At 43.9% G+C, this 17,233-nt stretch overlaps 1 protein-coding gene across 1 annotated transcript in view; it reads left to right on the top strand.

Annotated features, from left to right (window-relative positions):
- LOC101938795 (butyrophilin-like protein 9) overlaps nt 1-16,107 on the top strand; it is a 104,683-nt gene extending 88,576 nt beyond the window's left edge. The window contains exons 21-27 of the mRNA XM_065571464.1: nt 4,279-4,299; nt 5,563-5,583; nt 6,310-6,330; nt 6,977-6,997; nt 11,572-11,592; nt 13,455-13,481; nt 15,249-16,107. Of these exons, the coding sequence (XP_065427536.1) occupies nt 4,279-4,299; nt 5,563-5,583; nt 6,310-6,330; nt 6,977-6,997; nt 11,572-11,592; nt 13,455-13,481; nt 15,249-15,766 (650 nt within the window). The 3' untranslated portion in view covers nt 15,767-16,107. The remainder of the gene's footprint in view (nt 1-4,278; nt 4,300-5,562; nt 5,584-6,309; nt 6,331-6,976; nt 6,998-11,571; nt 11,593-13,454; nt 13,482-15,248) is intronic.
- The last annotated feature ends 1,126 nt before the right edge of the window (nt 16,108-17,233 follow it).

The raw sequence follows: 17,233 nt of genomic DNA, 5'->3' as shown, positions 1-17,233 counted from the left end.
ATTTTTCACTTCAAAACGAAGGAGACACTGTTAAGGTTCGATTCTGTTACCCAATCATGTGGGGGCAGAGTAGGCACAGGCAACACCTTTTTGATTTCCTCTGGGGTGCTTGACCACCTCTCTGCCCCAGGCCCTGCCCCTACTGTACCCCTTCCCTCAAGAACCCACCCCTGCCACACCTCTTCCCGCTTCCACTCTGCTTCTCCCCGCCCAATGCACCCCCTCTCCCAAGAGTGCCAGGCCTTCGTTCTGCCTCTTCTTTCCCCCGCTCCTCCCCCACAGCGCCTCCTGCCCTCTGCAGAAGAGCTGATGAGTGGCGGGCAGCAGGCGGTTCGTTGGAGTGGGAGGGGCTCATTGGCGGGGCCTCGTGGTGAGTGCAATTTCTGTCTCGGCAAACCTGTTCCCCTTTCACCGGAGCTCACACAAGCCCTTCAATAGGAAAGTTTTCGCTGGGCCCAAGGTCAGAGGGCATGATGGTGATCTTAATGAGGACTATAGATTCATAGATTCATAGATTCTAGGACTGGAAGGGACCTCGAGACGTCATCGAGTCCAGTCCCCTGCCCGCATATCAGGACCAAATACTGTCCAGACCATCCCTGATAGACATTTATCTAACCTACTCTTAAATATCTCCAGAGATGGCGATTCCACAACCTCCCTAGGCCATTTATTCCAGTATTTAACCACCCTGACAGTTAGGAACTTTTTCCTAATGTCCAGCTTAGACCTCCCTTGCTGCAGTTTAAGCCCATTGCTTCTTGTTCTATCCTTAGAGGCTAAGGTGAACAAGTTTTCTCCCTCCTCCTTATGACACCCTTTTAGATACCTGAAAACTGCTATCATGTCCCCTCTCAGTCTTCTCTTTTCCAAACTAAACAAACCCAATTCTTTCAGCCTTCCTTCATAGGTCATGTTCTCAAGACCTTTAATCATTCTTGTTGCTCTTCGCTGGACCCTTTCCAATTTCTCCACATCTTTCTTGAAATGCGGTGCCCAGAACTGGAGCACAATACTCCAGCTGAGGCCTAACCAGAGCAGAGTAGAGCGGAAGAATGACTTCTCCTGTCTTGCTCACAACACACCTGTTAATACATCCCAGAATCATGTTTGCATTTTTTTGCAACAGCATAACACTGTTGACTCATATTTAGCTTGTGGTCCACTGTAACCCCTAGATCCCTTTCTGCCGTACTCCTTCCTAGACAGTCTCTTCCCATTCTGTATGTGTGAAACTGATTTTTTCTTCCTAAGTGGAGCACTTTGCATTTGTCTTTGTTAAACTTCATCTTGTTTACCTCAGACCATTTCTCCAATTTGTCCAGATCATTTTGAATTATGAGCCTGTCCTCCTAAGCAGTTGCAATCCCTCCCAGTTTGGTATCATCCGCAAACTTAAGCGTACTTTCTATGGCAATATCTAAGTCGTTAATGAAGATATTGAACAGAGCCGGTCCCAAAACAGACCCCTGTGGAACCCCACTCGTTATGCCTTTCCAGCAGGATTGGGAACTATTAATAACAACTCTCTGAGTATGATTATCCAGCCAGTTATGCACCCACCTTATAGTAGCTCCATCTAAATTGTATTTGCCTAGTTTATCGACAAGAATATCATGCGAGACCGTATCAAATGCCTTACTAAAGTCTAGGTATACCACATCCACAGCTTCTCCCTTATCCACAAGACTCGTTATCTGATCGAAGAAAGCTATCAGATTGGTTTGACATGATTTGTTTTTTACAAATCCATGCTGGCTGTTCCCTATCACCTTACCACCTTCCAAGTGTTTGCAGATGATTTCCTTAATTACTTGCTCCATTACCTTCCCTGGCACAGAAGTTAAACTAACTGGTCAGTAGTTTCCTTTTTATAGATGGGCACTATATTTGCCCTTTTCCTGTCTTCTGGAATCTCTCTCGTCTCCCATGATTTTCCAGAGATAATAGCTAGAGGCTCAGATACCTCCTCTCTTAGCTCCTTGAGTATTCTAGGATGCATTTCATCAGGCCCTGGTGACTTGCAGGCATCTAACTTTTCTAAGTGATTTTTAACTTGTTCTTTTTTTATTTTAGCTGCTAAACCTACCCCCTTCCCATTAGCATTCACTATGATAGGCATTCCTTCAGACTTCTCGGTGAAGACCGAAACAAAGAAGTCATTAAGGATCTCTGCCATTTCCAAGTTTCCTGTTACTGTTTTTCCCTCTTCACTAAGCAGTGGGCCTACCCTGTCTTTGGTCTTCCTCTTGCTTCTAATGTATTAATAAAAGTCTTCTTGTTTCCCTTTATTCCTGTAGCTAGTTTGAGCTCATTTTGTGCCTTTGCCTTTCTAATCTTGCCCCTGCATTCCTGTGTTGAATGCCTATATTCATCCTTTGTAATCTCTCCTAGTTTCCATTTTTTATATGACTCCTTTGTATTTTTTAGATCATGCAAGATCTCATGGTTAAGCCAAGGTGGTCTTTTGCCACATTTTCTATCTTTCCTAACCAGCGGAATAGCTTGCTTTTGGGCCCTTAATAGTGGCCCCTTGAAAAACTGCCAACTCTCCTCAGTTGTTTTTCCTCTCAGTCTTGATTTCCACGGGACCTTACCTATCAGCTCTCAGAGCTTACCAAAATCTGCCTTCCTTAGTATTGCAAACTCTATGATTTCATGATCACATTCACCCAAGCTGTCTTCTACTTTCAAATTCTCAATGAGTTCCTCCCTATTTGTTAAAATCAAGTCTAGAACAGCTTCCCCCCAGTAGCTTTTTCAACCTTCTGAAATAAAAAGTTGTCTGCAATGCAGTCCAAGAATTTGTTGGATAGTCTGTGCCTCGCTGTGTTATTTTCCCAACATATCTCTGGAGAGTTGAAGTCCCCCATCACCACCAAATCTTGGGCTTTGGATGATTTTGTTAGTTGTTTAAAAAAGCCTCATCCATCTCTTCCACCTGGTTAGGTGGCCTGTAGTAGACTCCTAGCATGACATCACCCTTGTTTTTTACCCCTTTTAGCCTAACCCAGAGACGCTCAACACTTCCGTCTCCTATGTCCATCTCTACCTCAGTCCAATATATAAAGCAACACCTCCTCTCCTTTTCCCCTGTCTATCCTTCCTGAGCAAGCTGTATCCATCCACACCAACATTCCAATCATGTGTATTATCCCACCAAGTTTCAGTCATGCCAACAATGTCATAGTTGTATTTATTTATTAGCACTTCCAGTTCTTCCTGCTTATTACCCATAGTTCTCGCATTTGTATATAGGCATCTCAGATACTGGTTTGATCTTTCCTCCCAGTTTTGTCCTGACCCTCCTTTCTCTCTGCCAATATAGCCCACACTCCCTCTCGTTTCTGACCCATCTCCCAGGTCTCCATGTTCCCCACTTACCTGTGGGCTTTATTAGTTCTGTATTTGGCTCTATTGCTGGAATACGCTGTGCAGTTCTGATGTCCCCAACTAAAGAAAGAAGTTGTCAAACTGGAGAGGGTTCTGATAAGAGAACCAGAATCATTAAAGGATTAGATAACATGTATGATAATGATAGACTCAAAGAACTCAGTCTATTTAGCTTACCAAGGAGAAGGAGTGACTTGATTACACTCCATATGTATGTAGACCGAGAACAAATAGTTGATAATGCGCTCTTTAGTCTAGCAGGGAATGGTCTAGCAAAATCCAATGGCTGGAAATTGAGACTAGGAAAATCAGACTAGAAATAAGCCGTACATTTTTTTAAGAGTGAGGGTGATTAGGCGTTGTAACAATTTATCAGGGGTTGTGGTGCATCCTCCATCACTGTAAAATTTGACATCAATTTGGAATGCTTTCTCTAAAGGATCTGCTCTAACGTAAACATGAATTGTTTGTGCAACTTCTCTGGCCCATGCTAATGAGTCCTTAGACACTACGATCTTCATTGTATCACTTGCTCCCTCACAGCTATTCTCCAATAAATACAGCTTTTGATATTTTAACTATTTTAACTATTAGTTACCTTTGAATAAGTGTCTTTTTTCTTCCGTGTGCTCTACAGCTTTGTAGGAGTCTTGTAGAATGATTTATTAGATGTTACCCCACTTTCCAGTTTTTGATAGAGCAGATTCCTCGGCTAATTTTGTCAATAACATATATGAGCACTTGCTGGTTCAGAGCAGTGCTACTTACCCAGAGCCAATATTTATGCTAATCAATAAATAAAGGATCTCATTCACCCTCTTCAGTTCATAAGACAATGGACATATTCTGAACTGTTCTCTTCTCCTCCCCATTTTTATTTTGCAGAGCAACCCCAGCAGCAAATGGGTGAGTTTGCCTACTTTACGCAATTCTTACTGACCACTGACCAAACTTTGTGTGCCCTGTATTAGTTCTAACAATTTCAACTTCAGAAGGGATGCTATCATTGCATGCCCCATGTATCTGAGAAGTGGAGGGTCTGTGTAGATTACTCTGGAATTGAGGTATGTCATCGAGCTGAGATCTCACCAGCGCTTTGCAAAGAAGTCAGAGGGATAGGGGTTCAAGGGAAATGGGGCACGTGAGAAAATACATCCATGCCCATAGGAACTGAACATATCCATTGAATGAAAAGCTCTGGATGGGGAGTGTGGCAGGATGGAGTTGCTAGTGCTCTGCCTTACCTTGTAGTAGCTGAGGCCATGCAGACACTCCACCCTGTGCCTCAGGGATGGAGGGAGAAATGTCTTCCCCAAAGAGCTTCCCCCAAACTGGGAACCCACAACCTGTGCAGACCACCCAGTGCAGGCTCTTTGACAATCCCCCTGCAAAGGGAGTGCTGATAGTCACACAGGAATGTTTGCTAGAGCAGGAAATGGAACCTCGATATTCTGTCTTCTGGTCCCGTGCATTCACTATGAGAACAAGGTGATGGCAGAAACTGTCTATGGGAATGTGTCTATTTCATGAGGGGAAAGAAAGGTTTTGGATGTAAAAAAGAACAAGAAAGAACTACCTCAGTAGAGTCATAAGTTTCTAGTTCCTCCGTATTAAAAAGGAACACTCTGATTTTTCACTTCAAAAGGAAGGAGACACTGTTAAGGTTCGATTCTGTTACCCAGTCATGTGGGGGCAGAGTAGGCACAGGCAACACCTTTTTGATTTCCTCTGGGGTGCTTGACCACCTCTCTGCCCCAGGCCCTGCCCCTACTGTACCCCTTCCCTCAAGACCCCACCCCTGCCCCACCTCTTCCCGCGTCCACTCCGCTTCTCACAGTCCCATTGCACCCCTTAGGGGACTTGGAAAACAGAATAAGTGTCTTTTTTCTTCCGTGTGCTCTACTGCTTTGTAGGAGTCTTGTAGAATGAAAAGAAAAATCACTGATTTATTAGATGTCACCCCAGTTTCCTGTTTTCGATAGAGCAGATTCCTCGGCTAATTTTGTCAATAACATATATGAGCACTTTGTGGTTCAGAGCAGGGCTACTTACGCAGGGCCAATATTTATGCTAATCAAGAAAGAATGGATCTCATTCACCCTCTTCAGTTCATAAGACAATGGACATATTCTGAACTTTTCTCTTCTCCTCCCCATTTTTATTTTGCAGAGCAACTCCAGAAGCAAATGGGTGAGTTTGCCTACTTTACTCAATAGTTAAGTCCTTGACCAAACTTTGTGTGCCTTGTCTTGGTTCCAACAACTTCAGCTTCAGAAGGGAAGCTATCATTGCATGCCCCATGCATCTGGGTAGTGGAGGGTCTGTGTAGATTACCCTTGAATCGTGGTATGTCATCGAGCCGAGAAATCACTTTGCAAAGAAAGTCAGAGGGTAGGGGTTCCAGGACAGTCAGATATGTGAGAAAAAACATCCATGCACTACAGGAACTGAACTGAACTGAACATATCCATTGAATGAAAAATCTCTGGATGGGGAGTGTGGCAGGATGGAGTTGCTATTGCTGTGCCTGACCTTGTAGTAGCTGAGGCCATGCAGACACTCCACCCTGTGCCTCAGGGATGGAGGGAGAAATGTCTTCCCCAAAGAGCTTCCTCCAAACTGGGAACCCACATCCTGTGCAGACCACCCAGTGCAGGCTCTTTGACAATCCCCCTGCAAAGGGAGTGCTGATAGTCACACAGGAATGTTTGCTAGAGCAGGAAATAGAACCTCGATATTAACGATGATGAGAGTCCTTAGACACTACGATCTTCATTATATCACTTGCTCCCTCACAGCTATTCTCCAATAAATACAGCTTTTGATATTTTAACTATTAGTTACCTTTGTTCTTGGTCGTATTATTACAAAAGGTTATTGCTATTGTTATCTTTAAAAATATTTTTTCTTTTGTAGGAGATTTGGAAAACAGAATAAGTAAGTCTGTGTCCTTTTTCTTCCGTGTGCTCTACTGCTTTGTTGGAATCTTGTAGAATGAAAAGAAAAATCACTGATTTATTAGATGTCACCCCACTTTCCAGTTTTAGATAGAGCAGATTCCTCGACTAATTTTTTCAATAACATATATGAGCACTTGCTGGTTCAGAGCTGTGCTGCTCATACATTGTTGAAATTTAAATATACTCACCCACTATTGGTCTGTAGTCTCCAAGAACCATAACACTATTGGAGAGACACAGTATGAAAGGCAATGTACACATTCAAAGTTCTCTGCATTAAAACAGCAAATGGAATGCAGCTCATGACGTAAATGGTGTTACTGCTCCTTTCATAACAGAACCCATATTTGCAGAGAAGCGTAGTGTGTCATACTCACCTTTTGCTAATTAATTGTGGCCATAGAGCTATTTCTTAAATTGATTAAAGCAAGAGTATAATCTTCTCTATCTACTATGTAGCGGGATAGGAATGGGGCTAGCCCATGGATATAATAGCTAGCTCACTACACATGGCCAATATTTATGCTAATCAACAAAGAAAGGATCTCATTCACCCTCTTCAATTCATAAGTCATGGACATAAAGTGAACTGTTTTCTTCTCCTCCCCATTTTTCTTTTGCAGAGGAACTCCAGGAGCAAATGGGTGAGTTTGCCTACTTTACTCAATACTTACAGTTCACTGACCAAACTTTGTTTGCCCTGTATTGCTTCCAACAATTTCAACTGCAGAAGGGACGGTATAATTGCGTGACCCGTGGATCTGGGAAGTGGAAGGTCTGTGTAGATTGCTCTGCAATCGTGGTATGTCATCGAGCTGAGACCTCACCAGTGCTTTGCAAAAAAAGTCAGAGGGGCAGGGGTTCAAGGGCAGTCGGGCATATGAGAAAAAAATATCCATGCGCTACAGGAATGGAACATATCCATTTAATGAAAAAGCTCTGGATGGAGAGTGTGGCAGGACCGACTTTCTAGTACTGTGCCTGACCTTGTAGTAGCGGGGCCATGCAGACACTGCACCCTGTTCCTCAGGGATGGAGGGAGAAATGTCTTCCCCATAGAACTTCCCCCAAACTGGGGACTCACATCCTGTGCAGAGCACCCAGTGTAGGCTCTTTGACAATCCCCCTGCAAAGAAATGCTGATAATCACACAAGAATGTTTCCTAGAGCAGGAAATAGAACCTAGATATTCTGTCTTCCGGTACAGTGTATTCACCATGAGACCAAGGTGTTGGCAGAAACTTTCCATGGGAATGTGTCTATTTCAGGTGGAAATAAACTTTTTGGATGAAAAAGGACCAAGAAAGAAGCAAAAAAATCTCTGTAGAGGCAAAAGTTTCTATTTCCTCCTTTTTAAAAAGAAACAATCTGATTTTTTCACTTCAGAATGAAGTTTGATTCAGTTACCCAATCATGTGGGGGCAGTGTAGGCAGAGGCACCCACTTTTTGATTTCCTCGGGAGTACTTGATCTCGTCTCTGCTCCAGTCCCTGCCCCTACTATACCCCTTCCCTCAAGGCCCCATCCCTGCCCCACCTCTTTCCACTCCCACTCTGCTTCTCCCCGCCCCATTGCACCCCCTCTCCCAAGAGCACCTGACGTTTGTTTTGCCTCTTTTCTCCCCTGCTCCTCCCCCGCAGCACCTCCTGCACTCTGCAGAAGAGCTGATAAGTGGCGCGAAGGAGGCCCTGGGGTTGAAGGGGAGGAGTTGATTGGCTGGGCTGCCGATGAGTGCTGAGCACCCACTCTTTTTTATATGCGTGCTCCAGTCCTGCTTTAGATTTCACCCAGCAAATCATGGTAAGTCTTAAACATCTCTGTGTGGTTTCATACAGTGCCCCGAGGGGTAACTCTTGATATTGAAAGAGCAGACCATTGCCTGGATGGGAAACTTCTGCTGGAAACTCTGCCCACATATCTACATCAGCGACACTATCACAGGACCTAACGAGATCAGCTACAACATTACCGGTTCATTCACCTTCACATCCACCAATTTTATATACACCATCATGTGCCAGCAATGCCCCTTTGCTATGTACATCAGCCAAACTGGACAGTCCCTATGTAAAAGGATAAATGGACACACGTTAGGAATGTCAATATACAAAAACCTGTAGGAGAACACTTCTACCTCCCTGGCCACACAATAGCAGATTTAAAGGTAGCCATCCTGCACCAAAAAAACTTCAGGACCAGACTTCAAAGAGAAACTGCTGAGTTTCAGTTCATTTGCAAATTTGACACCATCAGCTCAGGATTAAACAAAGACTGTGAATGGCTAGCCAACTACAAAAGCAGTTTCTCCTCCCTTTGTGTTCACACCTCAACTGCTAGAGGAGGGCCTCATCCTCCCTGATTGAACTAACCTCATTATCTCTAGACTGATTCCTGCCTGCATATTTATACCTGCCTCTGGAAATTTCCATTACATGCATCTGACAAAGTGGGTATTCACCCACGAAACCTTATGCTCCAATACCTCTTTTAGTCTATAAGGTGCCACAGGACTCTTTGTTGCTTAAGACTGATAAAGATGAGTTAATCATTGGACTATTTAAACAGAAATTAAAAGGTACAGTCCCAAAAGTGTTATGTCTGCAAGCTGTAGAAACTTTTAAAAAACACCATAATATAAGCTCAAGTAAAATGTATACCCCAAATAAAAAAAAAATCACATTAGGAAGACCAAGAAAGTGCCACCAAGGCTAAACAATAAAGTAAAAGCAGCAGTTAGAGGCAAAAAGGCATCCATTAAAAATTAGAAGTGAAATCCTACTGAGGAACATAGAAAGGAGCATAAACTCTGACAAGTTAAGCATTAAAGTACAATTAGATAGGCCAAAAAAATATTTTGAAGAGCAACTAGCTGAAGGTTTAAAAACTAAACAAAGAAAACTCAAGTACATCAAAAGCAAGAAGCAGGTTTGGGAGGAGAATAGTCTTTCCAAAGGAGCTACCCCCCAACTGGAAATCCATGCCCTATGCAGAGCACCCAGAGGAGATTCTTGAAAATTCTCCTGTGAGAGAAGTGCTGATAGTCACACAGGAATGTTTGCTAGAGTAGGAAATACAACCCAGATATTCTGGCTTCCAGCTCAGTGTATTCACTACTAGACCAAGAGCTGTTAAAAACTTTTCATCGGAACATGTGTGTTTCAAAAAAAAGAAAATTGGGGAAAAATAAAAACGAAGCATTTCAGTAAGGTCAAAACTTTCCTTTTTGACTGCATTGAAATGGATTTTTTGATCTTTTTCATTTCAAAAAGGGAACAAAATGTTTCAATTTTATCAAAACAGAATATTTTGGTTGACCTGAACATTTTGGAGGAAATTTCAAAATTCTTTGTTTTCGTTCTTTTTAGAAGAAAAAAACTAATTTTACAATAATGGAATTTTCCATGAAATGGAAATTCTGGTTTCTGCCCAGCTCTAACTAAACCATGTTCTCAGCCTCTTTCTTATAGGACCATTTTTTTTATCTGTACCTCAGTGTGTGATGTCTGTTTCCATAACTCTAACTTTCCATTGAAATCAATACAAATTTTAAGTGAACTGTCATTACGAGGCCTTTTTGGTATTCAAAGCTCCTTCTTCAGATCCATGGATTTTTATGTAGAGAAAGAGTGAGCCAGGGGCTGGGTTGGGTATGTGTGAGGATAATGCACATTTTCTCCTTCACCAAAAGAGAGAGTCCCCATAAAACACAATCCTGTTCACAGAATCTTTAGTTTTGTAGCTATTAGTTCTGTTTGGGGTGGTTGCAGACGTGTATTCCACTCAGGTGTGTTTGTGTTCAGTGCACTGGGGCTGGAGATTGTTCCCCTAGCAGTACCTATCAGGGCAACACATGTGCTCAACACCTCCTTTTGGTCCCTCCAGAGGCTATATAAGGGTGGCACTGCCTCGAACCCCCTCAGTTCCTTCTTGATGCCAGGGGCCTTAGTTGGAGCTCCCCGTGCACATTTTCTCTTTGGTTTTTTTCGCTCTGCATCAGGCTGTTTTGCTGAGTTTTTCACTTTCAAAATAGTTTTTAATTGTTGTTCGTGGTAGAACCTACAGTCTAGTTTAGATTTAGTGTAGTTTTTATAGTTAGTCATGTTTTGTGTTGCCCAGCAACAAGGGTTATGCAGTGTTCTCTGGGCTTCAGCATTGCCCGTCATGTGGGGTCTCTGTCCACATCAGTGACTCACACACTTGCTTTTTGCTCCGCCCAGGAGTGGGTCACATTTCAGAGAGTTGTTGTTCTTTTAAAAAGAGAACACAGATGTCAAGTAAACTTTATCTGAAACAGCAGTTGGTGGAGCAAGCCATAAGGCCTGTATTGGTATCAATACCCTCCACCGCCTGTGGATCTAACCACCCTCAGCTGCCTTCCACCCCTGAAGTGGCAGAGGACAGACCCTGGGACTCTGATTCTCGCTCAAAGAGGGAAGTTGCTCTATGTCTCGGGAACTACCTTGAAAGAGAACCCATGAGACAGATTGGGGAAAGGAAGGATTCATCATCTTCCTCCTCAAAGACAGCCTTGAGATGTCCAGATGGTAACCAGGGTTGTACTGGGACAGGAGTTTTCCTGTACCATACTGTTGACTCTGGATGCATCTGGGGGATGGCTGTCAAATCCAGCACCTATAGACACAGGTGTGGCAGCAATGGACTTTTTTTGTTTGTCATGCCAACCTCAGCACTATCTCAGGAGTCAGCAGGACTATTGATACCATTTGCTATTCCAAGCCCTTCAACTTCTTCAGCATTGGGGCCAACATGGAGGCCATCAACATCCTTGGTACTGGTGATGAAACAGACAATATCTTCAGCACAGGGATTGGGAGAGGACAGTGCCCCCGCCCCCTAAATGGGGCACCCATATCCTCTGTAGCGCATCTGAGATTCCTCTCCCTCTATGTGGAAGAAGGGCTCAGATAGCTCTGCAGACCTGCAGTCCCTTACCTGGATCTCAAAGCCCCTTGAACTCCACACTTTTCCCCATTCCACATAAATATCTGTGAGATTAATCATCCAAACCATAAACCATCATCACAGTAAATTCTTCCAGCTGTCTGGCTATCAATTTCTCTCTCTCTTTTTAAATTTAAGTCATCATGGATTTTGAACAATTTAATTCATTTACTGGGTAATCTTGGATGCATGGTACCAAGGAAAACACTAACAAGAGTTTTAAAGGCTGTAATAATTGTTTTGTTTTGTTTTCCAGATGAAATGAAGAAGGAATTAGGTGAGTGAAGACCTGTGTACACCCTTGCTGGTGTCCCCATTCCCATTGCTTGGATATTTGGAGAGAGGGGCCATTTCTCCTATCTCTCCTCCATCTCCCTGGCTGCTTCTGATGGAGAAGAAGATCCTGACAGTTCATTTTCTTCCCCATCTATATAAGGGAATAAAGCCGCTCCAGGCAGACACATTGCAGATCCCCGCACCACTAACACATACCAGGCAGCATGGGAGATGTGGCCTGATCCCTGTTGTCTGTCTCAGCCTGTGGGGGTGGGACAGACCCACTGTCTTCTTGACAGACACATATGGGGTCCAAAATACCTCAGTAGACACAGTTGTAGTGTCACTGATTTAGTGTCCATCTGCACAGCAGCTGGGGTGTGTAATTCCCAGTGTAAGTAGATAGACACATGTCAGCTCTGCTCGAGCAAGCATGCTAAAAATATCAGTGTAAGTGCAGTGAGACAAGTAGCAGCTCAGACTAGCTGCCTGAATACGTACTGTAGTAGGGTGGCGACCCACTCCAGCCCTGACAGGGTTGGAACCAGCCCTGGGCCTTATCGGAAACAAATGGGAGGTGGGCGGGCGCAAGCCCAGGCTGAGTGGGGAAACAGCTGCAGCTGTGGCCATGCCCCAAACGGACTCAGCTGGCCCTATAAAGGGACTGCTGGGCTGAAACAGTCTCACTCTCTCTCTGCATTCAGAGAGAGAAGGGCCTGGCTGCTGGAAGCTGAGAGAGAGAGAGTGTGTACCTGAGGGAAGCAGGGCTGGGGAATAGGGCAAGGGAGCTGTAGGGTTCCACCTGGTAAAACCCCCAGACTGCGGCCTAGTGTAAGGCCAGACAGGTACTGGGGCTACAGAGGGGTAGCCACGGGTAGGCTGAGGCAGCTGGTCCAACCCCTTTGCCTGTGATGAGTGGCTGATACACTGCAGTCTGCCCCAGGGGGCAGCACCCCAGTTAAAGGGGCACTGGGGTCCAGGGAGGGACATGGGGGCCAGAGAACAGGCAGATCACCAGCCTGCAGAGGGTGCTCCAGAGCTGAAATGAGCTAATTCCCAGAAGACCAGCAGGAGGCGTTGCAGGGGTGAGTCCACGCACCTCTATAGTACCCAGGGGTCAGGTGGAATTGTACTTATGCAGCTAACCCGAGCCAGTGTGGTCACTCTGCTATTGTTAGTGCATCAACTCAAGCAGCGCTAGCACTAGGGTGACCAGATAGTAAAAAAAAATTGGGATGTGGGTGGGGGGTAATAGGTGCCTATATTAGAAAAAGCCCCCAAAATTGGGACTGTCCCTATAAAATTGGGACATCTGGTCACCCTAGCTGGCACATATATGTCTACCCATGCTGGGTATTACACCTCCCAGCTGCAATGTAGACACACATTAGAGGGAATTGTCTTTCTATGTCCTGCGTAGTAGGAGCTGGGTTGCTGTGAATACAGCCTCTGGTGGTTGGAAACACTGTGTATGTGGATGGGAAGGTTCATTTTTTGTTTGAATGAGAGGGGAATGTGTATGAGGGAGTTAGATCAGCCAATGGGAACAGGTAACATGGGGAGGTGACTCATTGACTGGAGGTTCAAGACAGACAGAACAGATATCAGTCAGAGCAGGACTCCTGCCCTGGTTTCTAATCTTAGCTCAGAACAGCCCACATGTGTGTGCAGAGAGAGAGAGATTGAATGACCATTCAAATGCCATTTTTGTCTATATTAACTCCAGTAAAAGGAATCACCTCCTAATGCTTCTGGCATCCTCACTTGCCCTCAGTCTGGACCTTCCCTGCTGCTGGAGGGAGGAAATTTGCAGTCAATGCCTCTCTTAATTCAATGTCAGTTGTTTTCTTTCTTTTGTTTCAGAATGGAGAAGGGTTCGGAACAATTCAGGTAAGAGAACACACCACATGGATAGAGGTGCTAATACTACGGTGATAGATGCAGCGTGAGAACCTCAATATATTAGAATCTATTCCATTATTAAAGAAATCAGCAGGTTTGATACTATAATCAGACTAGAAACACAGCCTGTTCTTATCAGAGACACAGCTCCTAAGGTCCTTCCTGGCTTCTAAACTAATTTCAAGGTCTGATTCTAACATTATTTACATCAATTTCACATCATTGTAACTCCACTGACTTGCATGGAATTACTCCTGAATTACAACAGTCAGTTCAGAATCAGCCCCCAGTGAGAGATTTCCCTGAGTGAGAACTGATGGTGTGATATTCCAAAACACCCTTTTATCAATACCCGGTGCTTCCCTGCGTAATTCCCTTCCCTCAGTTACTCAGTGAGGTAACTACTCCCAGGTGAACTTAGGCTCCACAAGGGGGCATGAGGAAGCTCATCAGTGGAAGGCTGGGCCCCTGACCCCTTCAGAGGGCCAGCTACCCTCTGACAGACCTGCGCTCCCCAGTCACTTTGGCCCAACTCCTTCAAGATAATGATCTCAATGGGAGTTAGGCACCTAAATACCTTCGAGGAGCTGGGCTTCAGTGTTTACTTGGAGCAGGGTTTTCAAAAGTGCCCAAGGAGGAACTTTGGGATTTGGGCCACAGTGAAGGCACAGATGATGTGGTGGCAGGAATGGGGACTGCAACGAGAATCATAATGCAGTGGTGGTGGGACCATGACGGGGACTGCAGTGGTGACAGGCATGGTCAGGAGCGAGTCAATGCGGTTTATGAGGGCACCATGATGAAGACAGTGGTGGGATCATTGGCTCTGGTGATAACTGAGACTGACTGGGATGTTGCTGATTATAATAATTATAATGAAAGAAAATGCTGAGGCGAGGAAGGACACGGTGATGGTTATCTGACAGTGAAGATAGTGCAGATAATAATTTGCTTGTTACAGCAGTTTTCCGCTGACCATCTCAGAGCTCTTTACAAGCAATTATAAAACACCTGATTAGGTTGGCACTATATTGAGCTTACTGAGGAGTAAACCAACTAACAGAGAGCTTATGTGACCTGACCAAGGTGTGTCAGCAGCAGAGCTGGAAACAGAACCTAGGGGTCCTGATTCCAGGTCTAATTATTAGGTAAAATTTATTTTAATGAATTGTTTTATTATTTGTGTATTGTATTTATTTACAATGATGGTAATAGGGGTATGTTGACATGACCAGTGTTTGAGTTCTTCGTAATCCAATTCTCTGTTTCATGATGAACTTCTCATCATAGTTAGCTGTCACAGGAAACATATTTTTGCCATTTGTCCCACACAACATCCCATAATAATAGACACATAGTGGGCCTGATTCAGCTCTCAGTTATGATGGCGATGGTGTACTTTGCTGGCCATTAGTTTAAGTGAAGTTACTCTGGATTCACACTTGTATAACTGAGCTCAGAATCTGGCCTTATTTGAGTACTAATGTGAAACAATTCTGGATCACTTCTTTATTTTTGTGCAAATATCACACAAGTCTCATTTCTGACAGAGTTCAATGCAACATTGAATTGGCAAGTGTGCAGCACTGGTCAAGTCCTGCAGTCTTTACTCAGGCAAAACTCCCATTGAAATCAGTGGGAGCTTTGCATGAAAAGAGGTGGCAGGAGAAGGCTCATAGTGTATATATCCCTCCTAGTCCAATTAATACTGGCATTATAGGAGTGGTTCTCAAAAAGAAAACTCTCTTCCTGTAGATGACATCACTCTTCATGGAGTCACGGCCCACCCCAACCTCTCCATTTCTGGGGATAAGAAGAGTTTTACACATGAAGCCCAACCTCAAAAAGTTCCATCAAATCCAGAGAGGTTTGATTCGACCGTCTGTGTGTTGGGCTCTGAAGGATTCTCCTCTGGAAAGCACTACTGGGAGGTGGATGTTGGGAGCAGCACTGACTGGGACGTGGGGGTGGCCAGAAAGTCAATACAGAAAAAAGGAAAACTTTCCCTGTCCCCTAAAGAGGGATTCTGGGTTCTGGGTCTGAGTGGGAGAGATTATTGGGCAAAAACAGATCCATGGACCCGGGTCACAGTGCAGAATAAACCCAAGAAAATTGGAGTTTACCTTAGTTACCAAGATGGGCAGGTGACTTTTTTAAATGTAACTGACATGTCTGTGTTGTTCATATTTAATGATTGTTCATTCTCAGGAGAGGTTTATCCATTCTTTAAAAATTCCCACAAAGGAACAACAATGAGAATTTGTTTAATATAATATATAGCGATATACCTATCTCAGAACTGGAAGGTCATTGAGTCCAGCCCCCTGTCTTCATTAGCAGGCCCAAATACTGATTTTTGCCCCAGATCCCTAAGTGGCCCCTTTAAGGATTGAACTCACAACCCTGACTTTAGCAGGCCAAGGCTCAAACCACTGAGCTATCCCTCCCCCAAACTAAAGGGGAATAAATATAAGATGACACTGGTGCTGATTTTATACTGCTGTAACTGAAATCAAGGTTTTCATGAATGTATTTTGATGAAAAAATGTTTTATAATGTACATTGTCATGCTGTCTTCCTTACATGTTTTGCAATAAATTGTTTTCATTTCTTATTTGTTTTTTGCTTCTGACTTTTGTCCAATACAATATTTGACTAGCACAGTCTTTCGAGGGAATTTGATGCAGATGTTAAAAACAAGAAAACACCATCCATCCACTCTAACACTTTCCTTATTGACAGCTTCACCTCAGAGGCAAAATAACAAGGATCTCATTGCTAATTTCAGCATTTTCCTCTATAATAAAAGAGAGAGAACATGAATATCTCACTAATAACCTTATGTTGGGATGATATTGTGCTGTATTAAGTTGCAGTGGCTGGAACAAAATTTAGACTGAAGATAGATTTCCACTATAGACACAATTTTTACACACCCACCACCCCCATAAAATTATCCAATCTTTCTGACACTTCCCACTAAGATAGAATTCTTCTGGGAATTCACTCAAAGTGAATTAAGCTAAACTGATTTAACTCTGAGGTCTGGTCTACACAACAGACCTATGTCTATCCAACTATCTCACATGGGTGTGAAAATTCCATACACTGGAGCCAGGTAGTTATAATGACCTTAACATCCCTTTTTAGATAGTGCTATGTCGATGGGAGAGCTTCTCCTGCTGACATAGCTCCCACCTGTCAGTGTTTTAAATGTTGACGTACCCTTAACGAGAGTGTCCACACAGGGGTTTAATGTAGTTTAGCTAATTCACAGCTTTAAGGCATGTCTACATTTTGAAACAGTGCAGCTGCAGGCCTGGAGCGGTGATGCAGTAGTGCTACAGTGTAGACTCTACCTTGCTGGCAGGAGGGGTTCTCCCATTGGCATAGTAAATAATGCACCTTCCCAAGAGGTGGTAGCTAGGTTGATGGAAGAATTCTTCCATTGACTTAGTACTGGCTACACTGAGGGTGGTTAGGTCAGTATAGCCACATCTCCCAGGGCTATGGATTTTGAGACACCCAGCTATGCCAATGTAAATTCGCAGTGTAGACCAGCCCTTAGTGCCTTTTGTACAAACCCATTGGGTTTAATGGGGTTGCATACTTGAAAGAAGCTGGTCTAAAGTAGTGGGTTTCTTTTCACAAGCAAGTTATAAAGAAACTAACTTCTTAAAAGAGCCCAAACACAGCTCAACGATGTAAAGGGCTCCCATAAAACACCTCCCAAAACTGCA

Source organism: Chrysemys picta, chromosome 17 (assembly GCF_011386835.1).
Source record: "Chrysemys picta bellii isolate R12L10 chromosome 17, ASM1138683v2, whole genome shotgun sequence".
NCBI classification, from domain to species: Eukaryota; Metazoa; Chordata; order Testudines; family Emydidae; genus Chrysemys; species Chrysemys picta.
The sequence above is the reverse complement of the archived record's forward strand: the minus strand, read 5'-3'. Positions and strand labels throughout refer to the sequence as shown.